The 20,049-nt window shown below is 39.8% G+C and overlaps 1 protein-coding gene across 2 annotated transcripts in view; it reads right to left on the reverse strand.

Moving 5' to 3' along the window:
* The window catches only part of RERG (RAS like estrogen regulated growth inhibitor), a 111,451-nt gene that overhangs the window by 12,206 nt on the left and 79,196 nt on the right, over window positions 1-20,049 (reverse strand). For both annotated transcript variants that reach the window (XM_086756105.1, XM_086756111.1), the window contains exon 3: window positions 6,843-6,899. In XM_086756105.1, the coding sequence (XP_086612231.1) occupies window positions 6,843-6,899 (57 nt within the window). The remainder of the gene's footprint in view (window positions 1-6,842; window positions 6,900-20,049) is intronic.

The following is a 20,049-nucleotide window of genomic DNA, read 5'->3' on the forward strand; positions in this document are numbered from 1 at the left end:
AAAGTTCTGCAAGATGATGGCAGAACTCTCTCCTCTTTAGCTTTCAATGGGAAACGGTTATTTTTAATTGTGAGCATGTTGATGATCTGGTCTATAGCACTGTGTAGACTGCAGTATCCCACTGTGCAGCAGGAGGAAGAGAGGGCTGGGAGAGGAGGGTTCCTTGGGCTGCAGGTCTGTCAATCTTTACACCCTAGAGCTGAAGGGACCATCAGTTAATGATTTATTAACACTTATTGTAGTATGAGCCCCTTTGCTAAAAGTTCTATTTGCTCCCTGGGCAGCTTCTCTCTCAGCTGTGCTGCTGGGAGTTAGTATTTTTATGGTAGAGGCAGGCAGTAAACCTTCAAGGAGTGTTAAGACAAACTTGCTGAGTGACCCACAAGTCAAGAAAACTAGAAATCTACAATATAAATGCATGTGTTTGCAAGGAAAGCAATCCTGGGGATGAGGAGTTTGTATTCGGATGATATTCTGGATGTCCAGACAATGTGTTAGCTGAATAAACAAGTGAGCAAAGACAGTCCTTGAGAACTGTATTTGGACCAGAGCTCTCTTTTATGGCTGCATTGGCACAAAATTAACCCAGATAGTTCTTGCATCTTCTCTTACTAGAGTAAATTATTCTCAGTGAGATCTTGGCTCTCACAGCTAAGCTGTTTCTGGTTATTAACCATTTTGATGGAAGCTAGTTTGGATATTTTCCCAGTCTACTCTGTTTATGGTGTTTTACATGTCTGTATTAATCAGGTGCAGAAAAAAAACTCAGGCTAGTGATATTTGCTAGTGTTGTAATGTTAATTACTTTATGTATAGTATCTGCAAGCTTCCCTTGTGGTCCCTGAATGATACCATTTTGCTAACAGAATCCCCAGCTACAGATGTAGTTATATAGGCAAAACTACCCTTCTAATGTAAAAAATAATCTTCCTTGCAACAGGCTTTCCAATGGGAAAAGCCTTCTTGCCAATGTAAACAATCTTTGCAAAGTGATTTCTGCTGTTTTTGCCAGAGCAGTGAAATTTGTAAGACTTGAGCTGGTCTACAGGAGATGAAGTTCTCTGCTGTGAGATAATTCAGGGCACTAATGGAGGTGTCTGTCTCCCTCCCTCAAGCACTTGTTTACCTGGTGTTCCTTTTTGCAGTCCTTTGGCTGTTTCATGTTATGCTGGAGAAGAAAGGTGCTATCATGGGCTTTTCATAATCAAGCTAGTGGGGCAGCAATTTGAACCACCTTATCGTCTATCTTTGCTGCTTTACTGATACGTACACATTTTACCCATGTTTGGTGTCTTACGGGCTGTCCATATGCTGCATTAGATAGGATTTTACAGAAATACCAACTCCAGGGGTTTTTTTCCCCTCCCAGTAGAAAAAGAGTAAACAAAAACCTGAGTGATTTAGAGAAATTGTGACACAGCTGGAAGGAACACTCTTTTCAAATGTCACTATTAAACTAGTAGTCCCAGCAGAATTATAATTTTTCTTAAGACTCATATTTCTTCATGGTTACCTCTGCTCCTTCAAATACTGAACAGTCTTTTCTCTATCCCATTCAAATTAAATACATTTCTCTGCTTTCTGTCTCACTTTGCCTTTGTAGATGGGCTAGTCTGCCATGCACTGTTCTGCTGATTATCTGCTCAGAGACAGTTTTCCTTTCAGAGGATTAGCAAAGTTGTATGAAATATGTGAACAGCTTGAGAAAGACATCTAGGGATAGTGTCAGAAAGCCAAGTGACTTTTAGAAAGGTCAACAAAAATATTATCTCCTTGGTTGCTGTTATTTTCCAAGTATACTTTTTTTAAAAAAAAAAAAATCAGTCTTTGGAGAAATGCTTGGTGTTTCTGTGCATCATTGATATGAGAGTCCAGCGTGGGAACCTCCACAGGCTGCAGAGGAATCTCTGCCCTGGCGCCTGGAGCACCTCCTCCACATCCTTCTTCACTGATCTTGGTGTCTGCAGTACCATTTCTCTCACATATTCTCACTCCTCTATCCAGCTACTGTTTATCAGGGTTTTTGTGTTTTTTTTTTCCTTTAACTATGTTATCAGAGAGGTGCTACCACTGTCACTGATGGACTCGGCCTTAGCCAGCAGCAGATCCATCTTGGAGTCGGCCAGCATTGGCTCTATCAGACACAGGAGAAGCTTCCAGCAGCTTCTCAAAGAAGCCACCCCTGTGTATCCCCCGGCTACCAAACCCTTGCCACGCAAAACCAGTACAGAAGCAGAGGCAGAGAGACTGCAGGCAAAAAATCAGTGACAGAATCAAGAAAAGAACAGATGAACCTGTCTCCTGCGCTTCCTTGGGGTTTTGTTTGTTTTTTTCCCTATACAGCAAAAATTGATGTTTTAAGTCCCTGTGCCTGAGAAAGCGCCTGATTCTCCCAACTGTATATAAAAATGCTAGTTCAAAACAAATGACACAACCCCGCTCATAATCCTCATAATCCCCTCTTTTTTTTTAGCGTTGGACATACCAGCTCTCTTTCTAGTTAAGCAAGTTGTCCCGATGATGGTAGAAAAACCAACATGTTCTCAGAGAAATACTGCAAAACTTGTTTTAAAAAGCACCCACTTAGCCATAGCTATGGTGAATTTTCTTCTTTCATAATTTGATCCAGGTGATTCTCTCTGCATGTCATGGCTTGTGCAGGCAGCTAATTTGCTATTGCCCATGAAGAATTCTGCAGGCCATCAGTGCTGTCTATCTACTGCTAGGATGACTCTGAGCTTTCTCCTCCTTTTCTGCCCCTCAGGAAAAAAATTACCAGTTCCCTTGATGACTTACTCTGATTCAGCATCTCCAATTTTAAAATCAATTAAATACTGCTTGTTTGATGGTAAACCACAATATCTCTCCATCTCTGAGGTCAGGTGGAGGCACCTTAAATTCTGGGTACAGCCACTAGCTCATGGGGGAAACTGCTGAGATCCAGGCCATTATTCACATTTACTGGTGCTGAGGAGACCTCCTATTCACAGCAGCCTTGAAAATGATGTTGTGAAGCCCTGGGTTGCTGAGGCCCGTGAGAGTCCTGCATTCAGGGCAAGAGCCTACCCAAAGAGGGTAGGTGTCCACACAAAGGTCTCTGCTCCTCCACCTTGAAACTCATCCCTGTAGAGTATGTCCATCTCTGAGATGATGCTGGCTTGCAGGTCTTACACATCCATAGACTTCTGGGTTTGTGGCAGCAGTGAGATGGTCCAGCTCCGAGAGAACCAACTGCAGCAGCACTGCTATGAGGGTGGCTGCTTGCAGGCTGCAAACTCTCCCTGAGCCTGCTGCCACCTGGTTCCTGGCAAGTGCTGCTGAAATGGTACACAGAAGTGGCATGAAAACACACATTCCTATGAATCTTTTAATAGAGCCAAACTGAAATATAGCACAAATTTCCAGTTCTGTATTAAATCCACCATGGATGGGTTGCTTATGTTTGCGGAGCACTTTTAGGCTGTGGCTTAAATGGTGGCCAAGTGTTTTTAGGCCTTCGAACACCACACTGAATTTACTTATTAATTTGTGAATTCTGTTCTATTTAAAAACAGACAAACATTAATGAATTTTTGTGAAATCCGTGTGGTATCCCAATCCCCTTTCTCGGTACATATTTAAAAAGCTAAAGAAGACTAAGTTTAACACTGAAATAATATATTTAATATTTTAGAAAACAACTAGGTATGTATTTTGTGAAATGTGCAGTTCCAGCCTATTTCTACACACAGCTCTTTCACTGGACCTTCTAATGCTGTCACACGTATGTGATAGTTCTGTGACTTATAAATAAAGACTGAAAGTGGAAACCCATTTGCCTTGATAATGCCAGGTAACCACTTAGCCTGAGAGATTAGGCATCTTTCTTTAAAAAAAAAAACAAATGAAAAATAAAAACATGCCAAAGTTGTGACAGTGACTTGCCAGCTAAGCACAAATGATAGAGAAGTCAAGGTTAATACTTGCCTGAAAAGTTACCTTTGCTGCAGTTGTTACCCCTTGGCTGAGAATAGTACATATCACTGTGCTTTTTATTTTACTTTTTTTTTGTGAAGATGTAGCTGTCCTACCAATGCTTGTACAGATCCAATGTCATGCACAAAAGTGGCAGAGCTGCAAAGCCCTGACTTCGGCAGCAGCCCCGCGTGTCAAAGCTTGCAAGATCCAGACATGTTCCTCCTGCCAGAAAATGTTATTTTGCGGTTTTGTAATTTGGCTCCTGTAGATAAAGCAGTATGTCCAGATGCTGCTAAAAATATGGTCCTTCATTTTCTTCTGGCAGGTTAGGGTAGTAAAGAATATTTATAAGGTGTGTTTTTTCCTTTCCAGTCAAAATGTGCCACCCTTGAATTAAAAGAGGACAAGGTTTTTTACCCTGATGCTTAGTTTAGGATCATGTTGAATTTCCATCAGGCCTTGTACAGCTTGGTGAAAACTTTCCTAAAAATAGGAATTATCTGGGGATTCCTTGTATCAGAGGGCTAATGGGTGGCTGAAAACCTGACATAAGAAATAAACTATAAATATGACATTTTTGTCACAGCCCCAGTGATTTTTGGCCAAACCTCCTCTTGCTTAGTAGCTAGATAGTTCACGTCTGTTTTACTCCTGTCCTTTCAAAACTACTTGACACAGTTACTTATACTCCCTGTAGGGCAAATGAGTCTCACTGACACAACTGTTTATATTGGTAGAATATGTAGATATCCCTCTTTCCACCCAATGGCCAGTCCATGACTGCTAAGAAGAAATGAATCTATTCTGCTAAACTTCTCAGTAAATTCAGCTCAGCGATCTTTAAAGGTAACTGGACACTAAATCACCGCAGGATGATCATGATAAAGACAGATATGCATTACTTCAAGCACTGTTTCTCAAAGCTTTTGAAGGTACAGACCTTTTCTGACTGATCTCTGAAGGCCTGACTAGTGGTTAGAATTTCAGGAGTTTTTTTTCCTAACACTTCAGAGCCTTCTTTGAATCCTGTTGTGATCCATAGCTTGAAAAAAGAACACTTTAAAAAACAGTCTCTGGTGGGCAGCTTCCACCAGAGATTACTGTGATTAAGAAATAACTTACTGACAATGGTTTATTAGGGTATTTTTTTTAATTTCTCAAACCTTTTCCTCTGAGCAACTTAAAGCACTTAGCTTCACAAAGATATAATATATAATTTAAGCTGTTATCCTGTAAACTGAATGAGAATGTAGAGTTCAGTAAGTCAGAAGAGATTGAATTTTTGTTTTATTGAGATAGGACTGGTGTCTGCATGAAAGCTTTCTGTGTTGCAAACAGAAGACAATTAGATTCCTGAGGGGCATGGTTAATTTGCAGTTGTATTCATTTGTAAAACAGAAACAAAAATCAAGTCTTGTACACCAAAAAGGGCCTGGGGCCTTCATAATGGGGCAAAAAATAATAAACCTTGCAGCTTGCTAATAACTTAGTTTGTGTGCTTAAACAAGGCAACACAGATACTTTTGCAAGTAGTGTCCCTGTGAGAAATTAATGAACTTGGACTACACTGATACAAAACACTTTATATACTTCTACCGACAAGTTCTTAAAATGATGTATTAGTGATAGAGATGTGAAGTACTAATACTAATAGAACATTATACTGAACAATCCACTGTGCAGTACAAGCTAGATGACATATAATTCACTGATGAATAGATTAACATTAGTAGATAAAATAATGTATTGGAGTTCAGATTGTTCTGAGAATTTTTTTCTCAAGAGGAGATTTCTGATATCTGTTGTTTCTTCATCTTACCAGACAAAAACACTTAGTATGACACTGGATACTTTGCTTTGTTGAAAGGACCGCCTGGGTTTTTAAGTGTATTAAACGTTCATATTTTTTTTCTGCTGTGCAAGTTTATGGCATTCTCTGTTTCTTTAATGTGGCCTCTTAGATAAAGAACTGTAACAAAGAAATAAATATTTAACTGTACAATCTGTATTTGAGCCTCCAAATAAAGGTTAGGAAGCAGCTGGCAACAGATTGTCAGAGAAAAGGAAATTTCCTGGCCCATTACTTCATATGTGAATCACATAGTGCTGAGGTATTGAAGATACCTTCTAAAATGTGAACATTTAATCTCAGACTACTTGGCCTGGATTTTGCCTGGTGCAGATTATTCAAACATATGCTAACTTAGGAAATACTAAGAAATCGGACCTTGGCCCAAATTTTTGAGCAAGACCTCTAAGTCAGAGCAACTGTTTGATGACTTTTTTTTTTTTTTGAGATATCTGTGGCAGCTTCTGAAAAGTGCCAGACCCAATAAGTGGGAGCAGTGGAGGAGACATGTGGATGTTCTTTTGATGACTGGTGTCCCTATCTAGTCACCCAAAAAGTGAGACATAATATATGCTTGAAAGTGAGGACAAAAAACTTACCTAAGGGTAGGCAGACAGACTCTAAGTACTTAAATTTTCTTTTCCCCTTTGAATTTTTGAGATCTGTATTCCAGCCATTTTATTCTCTAAGAGCTGATGCTTAGGTTATCCCAAAGCAGAAAACTGATCGCATGCTAAATAATTTTCAGAGTGAAATACTAATGCAATTGGTTTCAATGGCGAAATTCCCACTGACTTCTGTGTAGGCAGAAAGGTACCTCATATATTAATTCTGCTTTTGTCTGAGCGTGTTACTGCTTCTCTGTTCTGTCATCTTAGGTAATAATTTGCTCCAGCTTTAAATGACCATAGAGAAGCTTTATACAGCAAAATTAAGGGTTGACCGAGGCTTGGAATTTTAACTCTATGACTTTCCATTACTTCAGCCACACTATTATATACAGAATACCATGTGTACAGAATATAATGCAACCTACCTAATGTCGGATCATACTCCCAGATGAACCGTTTGGTCAGGAAGCGTACAACGAGAGCTGGAGGAGCAAAAAGATTCCAGGTGAGATGCACAAGCCATCAACTTATCCCATTTTTAAAGCTTTCCCAGCAAACTTTTCTGTGTCAATGGGCATGTAGCAGCTCCCCTGAACTGTGAGCAGAATTCAGCATTGCTTATTGTGGCAGCTGAGACATTTTCACTGTTTGCAGCCCACTTTGCATTTTTGGAAGGGGAAGCAAAATGAAAAAAAAACAAAACTCTTTACAGCATTATTAATTTACCCATGTAACAATGCAGGACAAAGAATTCCAGGAGGTTTTCAATGGTAGCCTCTAACTCTTTTCCGCTTTTTTTTTTTTTTTTTGTCACAATAGCTTTCACCATTAAAAAGCCAAAACAAGTCCATTTACGGTGCTATGAGCAGATGACCTTTGAAAAAAACAATATTTTGGATGCATTAGATTTCCCATAACCAGTGGAAAAAAAAAGACTGGCAGTTTTTGAACCACGATGCTTTGAAGCTTCAGAACTAGGAGTGTTCTAAATAATTTAATTTTTGAAAACTTTCCCTTCAGATTTTAAACTTTGTAAGGTAAATACATAATTGTATAATAGCTTCCTTCTGTATTTTGGCATGCCTTCCTTGTAACAATTTATCTTCCATGTTTTGCCTACTTGTCACTTGAAGCAACCAGCTGTAATATTTTAAACCAATGGTCAACAAACAGTATTAATGAATTTTCAGAAGTAGAAATAAAGCTTTAGATTTTGGAGTACTGGATAACTAGCTCTCAGTTTCAGTTTATGGGCTAAGATCTTGCTACTTATGTTCTTATACTTCATTTTTTCTATACATCCACTCCCTTTAAAAAAAAAAAACCTACAAAGGCTTTGTCAGGATGTTGATTATGTTCTAATTCAAAACTAAGCAGTGCCTTCAATTTATAGCAGTGTAAATGAAGAGTTCACCACTGTCAACTATTCAAAATCCTTTCTGCATTTCCAAAGTGGAGCTAGAGATATCACTGCACTAGCTATGATTGCAGTGATTTCAGCTATAGGAAAAGTTTTCCTACTCGCCAGCCCTACAGGATTGTTCTGTTCTTCTTTCAGTTGCAGATGGAAAGTAAAAGGTGACCCAGCTAAACCCAGTTTTGATCCTTTTCAAAATTAAAGCCATGAGAATGTCCCATATCCCACCTTTCCGTGCCCAAGAGTAGGACAAGGCAACACTCTGCAGAATAAGTATAATTAAGCTTTGCTTAAAGCTTTGTATTTTTAACATACAACCAGAACATTAGTTTTCAGGAAGATTTAACTATGCCTTGCATTTGGAGGTGTAATAAGAAGCTGACCTAAGGAAATGAGATCACTACACAAGAAGCAATTTTAAATAGGTGTTATTTTAAGTTTCTATTTTCCTTAGGAAATCCTATTTTTAAAAACTTTTTTAGCATTTGAAGAAGTGTTCTCCTTGGCCCTCAGAGTGAATGTGGCAATTCTTGTCCAAAGTAACTTTTCAAGTTGTAGTCCTAACGTGGATGTCATTATACTACAAGATGATCTCTGTGTAGCTTATTTTCCATCCATGGTGATGTTTGCACCAGGACTTTTTTCCCCACATTTTACCTCAGCTGGAATAGTTTAAGCATCTTGATGTTTCAAAAGTTTGGTCATGACTCTTCTCTAATTGCTAGTAATAGGTTCTATAATTGCTAGTAAAATACACAGCATGTTTTCTTTTTTTACCTTTTTCCATTTTGACTGGGGAAGTGATGTAGGGTAAAAGTTCTGACACGCTTTCAGAAGACTCCTCACCATCTCCTTTTTCAGTAACAGATTTTAAAAATGCTTTCTGTTTTCACAGCCATTCTCTGAAGGAGAAGCAGTGATGTGCTACCTGGGTTGCAGTGCCTTACCCTGACCCTGAGCCTGGGCCTGGAGTTGCTAATGGAGAGAGAGAAAAGGCAGAAGAGAGTGGGAGAACCTGTCCAGCTATTTTCATATTTAAACATGGTCCACTTAGTTATGATAACATTGTACTTGTAGATGGAAATTACTGGAGAGGAGGGTCAAAGTGATGAAGGGGACTGGAAGAAAGCCTGTCAAGCAGTAATGTCTGAGGCCAGTGACAGAGAGCGGCAGCTCTGAAGGAACAGAGGGACAAGAGCTGATTTTGGAGGTAGCCCAAATGAAGGAGGTAAGGGGGTGACAGGTCATAAGAAGGAAAGGTAGAACTGGACTGCAGCAGCTGAGATGAGCCTGGGAGAAGAGAGGTACAGCCATGTACACAGGATGAAATGGTACAGGCATTGAGCGCTGCAGAAGTGAAGAATTAAGAGATTACAGATATGAGCTCCGGCGAGGAGGGCAAAAACGGGTATGCAGAAATAACAAATAATCACATATAGAGGAGAGAGCTCAAGACAAGAAAGGAAGGGTGGGAGATGGCTACCACACACAGGGCCGGATGGCAATCAGTCTCCCTGGCTGGCCGGTCTCAGCGGGGAGCACGGTGAGCCCAGCGAGTCACTCGCTTGGACTGGCACTAAGAACGTTCTTGCATAAGGCTTGACTGGGCCTGGTAAAGGGAAGACAATGTCTACTTAGCACTACCCCAGGAGAGCGGGGAAGTGCCAGCTTCTGAGCCACGTGCTCTGTGTCAGTTTTGGGGGGCATATACACTCAGGGCCCTGCAGAGCTGCTGTTCCTGCAGGGCTGGCTCTGCTCAGCCTCCCTGCTTCCGGCGTACCCAAGTGCCTCAAAATACCCCTGCTCTCAACCCACCCTATGGAGCTTTTCACTTCCACACATTTTTACAAGGCTGAAGATTAGCAGCTGCGTTTCACAGATAGGGGAATGAGAGATGCTCCTGATCCGGAGTCTGTCCTGTTTATAACTGTTGCAAACTACGTTGGATGGGAAATGTCTTTGCTTTTGCCTCGTTAAAGGTGCTTAGCAGATGGGCCCCTGATGTCCAGCTGGGTATTAAAACAACGTATGGGATTCTGCTATCTGATTTAACTGAAAATAGTCAATGAGAGGAGAGTTGGGAAGGGCATCTAGGTGCTTGGGCTGCAAGTCCAGAGACCAGCTTGCTGGCTCACACTGCCTGCCTGAGAAATGACCTCCCTAGAGCAGGAGTATTACTGTGGAGCCATTTTGTTTATGTTGAGCTCACTTACTGCCAGATTACATCACTTTTGTTTTAGTAAAATAACTTCTGCCAGCAGAAGAATCAGAAGTGAGGATATTAGGAATTCACTACACTTAGAGCTGTAGTGCTCAGATTTCTGCCACTGACATAAAAAATGCTTTGGGCAAAGTAATAAAACTTCCCTGTGTCCTGAGCAATGCTGTATACAAAGAGTTGAGATGGGCATTACTTCCTTCTCACCTTAGCAAAGGTGTGTTTGACTTGTCAGCCTTATTTAGACATGCTTAACTCCCATACTAATAATGAGCCAAAAATAACCCGACATATTTAAAAAAAATAATCCAAATGTTGGGTTTTGATTCAAAATAACATCGAGGTTGAGAATGTCTGAAACATATTATTTTCTAATTAAATGAGGGGACTAATTCCAGTGTTCATACTAAAACAACCATTTCCAGTGCTCATTGTCAAAGAAGATGAAATGCATTTTGAAGCAGGCAACATTCAGATCGATACAGTACCTAATAGGAATGAATTTCACGGTCCTCCACTGAGACTAGTCCAGGCTCTTTCCTGAATACTTACTACTTGTGAAATACAGGAACTTGCAGGCTTAAAAGTAAAGAACCTCCAACAAACTGCAATTTGGATTCCTGCTGTGTTTTTTGGAGACATGACCATTACCTAAGAGAATTGATGTAATGCTCCAGCAAAGGAAGAACAGACTCATGTCTCTTTCTGCCTTTCCTTACCTCCTCATTTCCAAGTCAGCTGTTTTGTACAGGGTTTAAATTAGGGTAGAATTTGGCCCAGGGCTTTCATTCACTCATGTTTAAACCTTCTGACTTAGAAGTTATTCTTGGAGAGGAAACATGACTATCTGTCAAATACATTTGCGGTGTAACTCCACTGAAGACAACCAAGTTATATCAGGAATTAAATTAGCATACAAACTGATATTATCAACCACATAATTGATCAATCTCTTTGGGACTTGTGTGGCCGAGTCCTTTACTCAGCTTTAAAAATCTCAGTCCATATCTTTTGGAACATTTGTTTTTGTGGTATTTTGTGTCTTGCTTTAGATCTTTGTTTGGATTTAGTAACATATAAATGCTCTGGCTAAATTTACAATCTGCCTGAATACGTATCTTCATGAACTTGTTATCGTTCCAGCTGAAATACAAGCTGAGCTTTTGGGAGAAGAATGGAAGCAGGGTTTTATTTGAAAAACACCCCTCTTCCCCAAAAGCTACAAAGTTCAAAGTTATTCTAAGAAAAATAACAGTTCTCTGCAGTGAAATAACTGTATGATGACTCTTTTATGCCATGAGAATTTTCAGCTATAAAAATGATCTGAAAGTAGTCCCATTATTTAACATATCAACAAGTCCATTCCTGGTGCCACGATGACGTGTTATCAGTAAACCGTATTTGGCAGGACACACCAGAGTGGTTAAAACCAGAGGTTATAATGATCAAAAGGCACTTTCACAAACCAAGTATTTCATTTTTTTTAAATGTATATTTTTGTTAGAGAGTTCATCCCCCATTCACCCTCTCAGAGGCCTCTTGTGTATTGGCCTTTCAGTCCACTTGGAGCACGTGGCAAGCTCCAGTCTGTAGCATGGTGGTGCCACGGGATTCTGGCATGTGATGCGCTGCCTCCTTAAGCAGCTTTGTGTCCAGCTTTGGGAAGTAATGGTTTCTTTTAAAACCACTACCATGAGAATTTAATTTCTTCTGATAGTGCAGGTTTTTTGGGGAGGCGTGAGGGGGAAAATTTGAACTTATAATGCAGAGTCCTTTTCTGATCCTAGTGCATCATGGGTGTAAACATGCAGTCACTACTTGTGGCTCTGCATCCTTGGGCCTGGGTTTGACTCAGTTTTGACAGTATCTCTGGCAATTCAGTGCCGTGGGGATACAAGCAGTGCATGGGACACCAACAGGAGGATTTCTTTGCCTTCCTGTCTCTCTTGGTGTGTTCACTGTGGTCACTTCTGATGTTGAGACCTAACGTGCCTGTAAACTAGAAGGTAAACTAATGGAGTAAAATGAGACCAGTGGGGGAAAAGAAAGGAAAACCTGTACCAAGTATAAAAATTGGTCTGTTTTACACTACCTTGCTGTCTCAAACTCTGTATATTTTATACATAATTTAATCACTGTCTTAAGCAGTGAACTGTTCAGAGAAATCACTGTGTATGTTTTTATGGTTGTTTTTCTGTAACAGCCCTGTGAGGTCCTCCACTAACTGATGATATAAATACAAAAAGTATATACACTTTTATATATAAATATCAAAAGTATATATACTTTTAAACATACTTATATATACGGTATAACAGTGTATATATAACAGTGTGTGTATATATATATATGTACTGCATAATAATAAATACAGACTGGAATTGAACAGCTGTGTGATGAAATGTGTTGCTTTTGCCTTTCAGGAGGTTGCGTTGCTTAGCGTAATGTATGCTTTTTTTCTTCAGCAGTAATGATGCAAGCTTCAGTTCTGTGGACCCAAATCTGAATATCAAAAATTATTCTAATGTAATTTTGTTCTGTTGAGGTATAAAGCAATTGGAATCCTTGTCTCAAATCTCTTAATCCTCACAGCAAGATCATAGACCAAACCAATATCCCAAGCTCAAGTATTCTGAAAACACTAACATATTTTCAAATGTAAAAATTACGCACTCTACTATGTCATGTGCTGAATATGCACATAGCAGCACTCCAAAAACTGTTTCAGATGGTAATTCAGTAGGTTGTTCAATTAGATGTCAGTAACTGACCTTCTTCTGATAAATTGTTTGGAAGGACTGTGCTACTGTGGAAGAGAGAGAGATCATGGTCCTATTCATCTGTGGTTTTTAGTAGTCCTCACCAGGGTATTAATCCTTTGACCCTGACCAAATATCAAAGTAATTAGTGTCTTGTTTTTAAAATTGCTGTCACTTTTCAGATTCTATTACAAAATTTTGGTTAGTATTTCTTTTGTTTCTGGCAATTTCAGTTAATCTCAGATGTAATTGCATTTTACTGCTGTGGGAAAGACCTGATTTTAGGAACATTTGAGTGGAAAGGGTCTGGAGAAAAGAAACTTGTTACAAGGAGCTCATCTGAAACTCAGGCAATCCACAGCACGACTTACTAAATAACCTCCTCTTAACTGTCTTAACAGTAGACTAGAAGGAAGCACCACATCAGATTATTTTGCAAGCACTTTTTAATCACTATGAATGAAGTAAACAGTAAGTTGTGCTTTTATCAGAGCATGAACATAAAAATCAGTTACTTCAGTGCAATTAAAATAGTGCTTGCAGATGCTCACCAAATGGAAAGGAGAGCCATCCATTTCCTGACTTGTACAAGGGCAACTGCGTTTGTTCACACTTACTTCCAGGGTTTACCTGTTTACCCAGTGCTCTGCTCCCTGCATATTTCTTCTCTCTTGCTCACCGAACAGACCATGTGTGGGCTGCCCAGGCTTACGGGTGCTACCTGCCTCCTTACACCCAGGCATGGGGTCTTGTGGATGCTCCATCAACATCCATGCAACATCTAGCTATGTCCCATCCTGCTTTTGTACAAACTGAGCTCAATGTTAGGGAATTGTCAGTATCTCTCTTCACTGACAGAGATATAATCTGGTCCCCAGGTTAGAGGCAAAATTTGCCACTCCTTGGAGACTGGGGAGAAAGTAATCTTGACACAGGCATGTTAGTGGAACTTAGCATGTCAGCACTTTCCTCATTCAGTACTGAATACAGAAAATATAGGAGTCATTTGTCAAAATCTTTGATTATAATCATATCCTAATGTTAATAGCAGGAAGTGTATCATAGGCAGAAACTAAGGACCACATAGCTGCTCACTCACTCCTTCCCCCTCTTCCTCTTGGTGGGATGGGGGATAGAATTGGAACAGAAGGAAAACTTACAGGTTGAGATAAAGACACTTTACTAGGATAGCAAAGGAAGATATAATAATAACATATTAAAAAACAAACTGCACACAATTTCTCACCACCCACCAACTGATGCAGCCCGTCCTGAGCAGCAATCATGGAACGGAACTGAGAGAAATCTCAGAATGATCCTGAGCGGCGATCTCAGAACAGCAATTTCTGGAGAAACAGACTTGCTCACCAGGCAGCCCCCTCTTACACACTGAGCATGACGTCTATGGTATGGACTACTTCCTTGGGCCAGTTTGGGTCAACAGTACTGGCTAGACCCCTCCCAGCTTCTTGCACCTGCACATTAGCAAAACCTGGGAAGCTGGAAAAAGTCTTTGATCTCTTAGCAACAACCAATAACATCAGTGTATTATCAACATTCTTCACATACTAAATCCCGTACTAAATCCAAAATACAGCAGCTACAGGGAAGAAAATTAACTCCATCCCAGCCAAAACTAGGACAAAGTGTTTCTTGTCTTGCTCCTGGTGTGGTCATTTCACGATAAAAAGAACATGTCTGTATATTAATCTGGAATAGTCTACTCTGAATTTCCCAAAACACATTCATCCCCCCTCCACTGAACAGGACAATTTTTGTAGTAATGTTCTGCCCATTTTCTTCAGTGCTGGAGGCATTTTTTTTTTACGGTGGTTGTAGCATATGGAATACAAGCAGGAGGCTTAATTTATATTGCATTATCCCACTCCATAATATATTGTTCCACTACAAGGTTGTTTATTTCACAGGTGCCCTCTCATATAAAAGAGAAATGATCAGACTGGTGTGTCTAATGGTTTTGATCATTTTAGGAATGCCCTACTTCTACCATTTCTCCTCTCTTGACTTCATTGTATAACTTGTTATGTCGCCTTTCTGTGAAGACTAAACTTTCTGGTGTGCTATTACTAACACATATGGTTTTCCAAAACATAGTTAATGGTAACACCTCCAGATGTTTTTGTGTCTGAGACAGAGTATATTTGAGATTGGGCTGTAGAGCAAGTCTTACAGATGAAATCATATAAATAACTTTTGCTTTTCTAGATGACTGACACAGGTAAGGTTTGAATTTGCATGCTATTTTGAAAGACACTGGGCAAAGTAAAGGAGAATAGGATTCTCAGTATAAAACTTTGACACAGATCCTCCCCCCCATCTCAAGATGAAAAATAAAAAGTTTTACTTATCTGAGAAAAAGTTGAAAAAAGAAAGAAAATATTTTCAGAAGAAAGAAGGGGTGGAAAGCTTTTTTTTCTTTAAAAATCCAATACTTCGTTCATAGAATGGTAAGCTGACAAAATTTTCAAGGGGCTGTAGCTTTTTTGTACTTTTTTTTTCCTTACATTTCTCCTAGTGTTGACTTTAGAAAACATCTCACTCTCTTTTTTCAGTCAAATTAGTTTGTTGTCTTTAAAAAGGAAAAAGAAAAGAAGGAAATAAAGGAGGGAATTCTACAATACTTTAGATAGCAGGATGATCTTCCAGGTATTGTCAAAGCATTTTTGTATGAATGAATTTTTGTTGGAAAATGCATTTTGAACAGACGTGCCATTTTTTTGGAAAGAAGCTAGTTTTTTAGATTTCTCTTTCAAAGGAAATGCCTGAACACCTCACCATTTGTCTTCAAAGAGCCTGCAATTTAGGAAATGTAGATTTAAAGCAAACAAACAAACAAACGTAACCTCACTACCCTTCATTTTGTTGTTTTATTCACTGCAGTGTTATTTTGTATTGCACTGGAGAAATGTGTGGGTTTTTAACCAGATGCCACTGTTACAGGGACATGGCAAAGATGCTCTTTCTCTGCTGTAGCATCCACCAGCTACTCAGCTTCAGCTGATCTATATGTACCAAAAAGGGTTCAAAGTTGGTTTTGCTCTGCCAGCGTGACTTACTTGAGTGGCACTCCTGAAAGGATGGGCTAGTTGGCCATTTTGGAGATGCTTTAAGCTGCTCCTAGGAAGAAAAGCTTTGCTGTGCTACTGTTCCACTAAGTTTGTAAAGACCAGCACAAATGGTAATTAGAAATGGCATAAAGTGTACCACCTTCTCTCATTTGCCTCAGAAACGCAGTGATGTAAAGGGAGGCAGAGCTCCCTATTTCATTTTAGTAGAGAGCACTGTCTGTTTCTGTGTGGTCAGTGTCTCAACAGACTATCTATCATTCTCTTCTCCTCAGCCTGACTGTAATAATTATCTCATCTTATTTCAAGTCCGTGTATACTTTATCAGATGGACTACAGCTCGCACCAAATGAAAAACAAGCTCTTTCATGGCTTTTTCTGTGATATACTTCATTTCTTTTACATGCACACCTTGGCTTTCTGGGTTTGGCTCCATGGAAATGTCAGATAACATGGAAAAACTTTACATTATGATTACAATCCAGCTAGAATAGGATATACAGGTAAATCTTGAAAGATTGTATGTCCTGTGCAATTTCCAGCTTTCTTTGACAAAGGAGCCTAGGTGAACACTACAAGTTCATATTGGCTCTATTGACTGATTTGTGGCTTATGGATCAATAGATGCATGCCTGAAAGGTGCCTGTAAGGAACGAAGAATTAGGGCAACAAAATACATTGACATCTGACTCATGGATTTTTCATGATCCTCTTTTTTTTTAATAAGCCTAACGACATAAGCATTGATAAATGTTACATCTTTTTAATACAGTGCACAACACAATATTTATGGGAACCCATTCCTTTCAAATTGTGCTATTAGCTGATTTTGTGTGGCAGCTCCTTGGCTACCTGGAATTTTAAAGGCAGAAGACAAAGAATTCTTTTCTTTCTGATGGGCTCATTGCCAAGTACCTGAGCAAGACACCTGGAGAAGTTCCCAGAAGAATGAATGGAGAAAGGCATGTGAGAACAGATATATCAGACAGTGACACAAACCACCACCGTTTTCAGGCTTGTGTGACTAGTTACTAGCAACATAGTGTATAATCTTCCAACTGCCTCTAGCATTTCATGGAAAGTGGTGGCAAATGTCCTGATGGCTGTTCTCATGTTTATGTATGGTTTTTTTTTTTTTTCCCCTGTTACCCTCCCTTCTTTTCTCTGCTCCTGTTACTTGCTTGCCACCTGGAATCTTGAACTTTTGTTACACCTAACAGCCTTGCTATTACACATGGAGAAGTAAGAGAGACACAGCAGCAGGAGCAGAGAAGCTCTTTAAAAGACAAAGGTATCGTTTCCACTGTAGGGTTTGCAATACTAAAGAACATGAAAAGTGGATGACAGAAAAGCTGTGATCAGCAATTGAATGCTATAGACCACATACTTCTTTCTCACAGTACAAAGAAATATGTTACAAAATGGAGAAATGATTAGCGGAAGAAGAAAGCTCAGTCTGAACAAAGGTTTTCTAATATGGTATAGAGATGCTCATTTCTAGAGACAAAAAACCGAGCCTAGGGGAGATGAGACTGCTAGCCACCTAATGGTATCTAACAGCATCACCTGCAGCATCACCTTTTTTCTTTTGTGGAGCAGGCTGGAAGAGTAGGTGTGTTTGGAGAGCAACTTTCCATAAATCAGTAGTGACCAAAGTCTGTTTAAAACTGAAGCCTACTTGGTGATCTGCCTGATCTCACATCACTACTCATCCCACACAACCGCTGTCAGTAGGAAGATTAATTCATCCCACAACCGGGAAGTAACGATTTCCTATCAGAGCTATGGCATGTTACAATGGGCAAAGATAAACACTGCTAAATGGTCCAGCCAGTATACTACAGGATGGTGTGCTTGGTTCCCAGTACTAGTGACAGCATTAAATGAATTTAAACTAATTCATTGTTTTGATAAACAACTATAATCTCCTATCTCTGGCTGCAACTACAGTTTTATAAGCACTCATTTGGCGCTTATAATAATGTAGGGGTTATTATTAGCTTTCTGCTTGGAATCTGGACACACAATCCTGGGAACTGGTTAGAGTAAACTTTATGCATGTGTGTGGCAGGCGGAAAGCATGATCTAAATTTAAATGGTAAATTTCTGCTTTTATTTTCAATGCTTAAGGGTGTTCAGCTAATAAACATCATATGCCTTCAAGCAAAACAAAAAACACAGTAGTAGATTATGGATGCTGTAAAACCTCTAACTTATCTCAAGTTTGAAACTTGGAGGATTAACATAACTTAGTTTATGATGTTCATCACTGCTGCCAGGAGACCTGGCCCTGCCTCCCAAGAGTGCAATAGCCACAGGGAGTGTTCTTCTGTCTCAGCTAGCTAATTAGCTATACTTAATTAAAAGTCTATATTAAGAGGAAGCTCTGCTACATTTATTCATGCTGAATAATGACTTATACCCCAAAAATCTGAGCTGCTCTCTATGTGAGATTCTCTTGTCCATAGAAATTACACAGATAGAAAAGATAACAAGTCATATATTCAGGAATCTTCCAGTCATTATCTCATTCAGTGGTTTATTCAGTTTAAAGTGACCTCAGTGATGGGATTTTCTTCATTCCTTTCACATGAGGCTGCAAACACCAAGTTCCTGTTTGTTCTAGGGGGATGTTAAAAATCCCATGGCAGTTTTGCAAGTGGATTGTGTCACCTTTCCCTGCTAGGATCCTCTCCTCCACCTTGGGTTCAGAAGATAGGTGCCACTGCAGTGGATAACAGTGCCAGGTGTTCACAGATCCTTCAGGAATAAAAGAAGGTTGCAATTATGATGATATTAGTTTCTGCTATTTTCTCAGGCCAGTGTGATAAATCTCTTGTTGCTGAATTTTTCTTTTAATGCTTTTTTTTTTGAGAACACTTCCTCAGTTGCACCCTGTCATCTTTTCAGAGTGAACAGAGAGAATATAAACAATTCCACTTGCTCTGCCAGCATTTGAATAAAGCAATAGAAATTTATTTGTCCTGTTACTGCCCTGCAGAATGCCGTATCCCAACTGCAGCAATCTGCGTTTGCTTAACCGTTCGTGATGACATCATACAAGCTGTGAGGAAACACAGCCCTGGGAATCTACAACTTGACAAGTAAGAAAACCTCCAATTGCTCACAATGAAGGCTGAAGCAGTGGCTAGAGAGCCAGTCTGAGACACAATTTACATTCCTCACTTCACCATGCTTTTTGTTTTGCTTTGCCCAGAATAATGGGTGATTACATTTTCAAAGCTATTAGTGTGCCTAGCAGGGCAGAGAGGTAGCCAGCATGATGCCCAAGAGAATGTAAGTGGTGTTGGGCTCTACAGATGTCCTTCCCCACTGTTCCCTGTTGGCATCTCCCCACCAAGTCTCTTGCTGTCACTCCCCAGTCCGTAGCTCTCCAAGTCCGCTCACCCAGCTGATTCACGTGTTTGTGGGGATGAGCTCTACACGGAATCAGTGAAACTATCCTGACTAAAAAGTTGCTCTTTCCACAAGACTGATTTAGTTAACCCTGATCATGCCACTGATCCTGAGAAAGGCACGGTGCCTCCAACAGCTGAAGTGGCCAAATTGAGAGCAGATGTGGTCTTGTGGGAAAGGTGGGGAATGCTCAAATTGGCTTTGCTGCTGAAGAAAACACACCCTGCACCAGGTGATTTCACATATACTAGGGCATTTATAGAAATTTATTTTGTCACCTATCTTCGTCTTTCAGCCCCTCAGCAGCTCCTGACAAATTTGGTCTTTAGTTTCTATGCACATTTCTCAGTTTCATCTGGAACCAGGGTGTAAAGGTATTACTGCTGGGATAAATGGATTATCACTACAGATAGGCTGATACTGACAAAGCAGAAGTGTTTTGGAAACATAAGTAGTGCTTTCTACTTCAATGCTGAAACAATGCTTTCACAGATGCACCTTTAAGGGAAGCATTTATTTTATATATTCTATATAAATATTCTATAGCCACCGATTCCTTATTACATTTAAAAAATGAGGGAAATTTAGTTGGCATTTTTAACTTTCCTGATGCAACTTAACGTAGCCTTCCTAGGAGACAAAGATGAGTCTTGTGGTCTCACAAATGACTTTGCTGCAGGATGGGATGAACTCTTGAGCTCCAGCTGACTTCAGCCAATGCTGAGAGCTTTGCTC

Source organism: Chlamydotis macqueenii, chromosome 1, assembly GCF_036417535.1.
Source record: "Chlamydotis macqueenii isolate bChlMac1 chromosome 1, bChlMac1.mat, whole genome shotgun sequence".
Classification (NCBI taxonomy): domain Eukaryota; kingdom Metazoa; phylum Chordata; class Aves; order Otidiformes; family Otididae; genus Chlamydotis; species Chlamydotis macqueenii.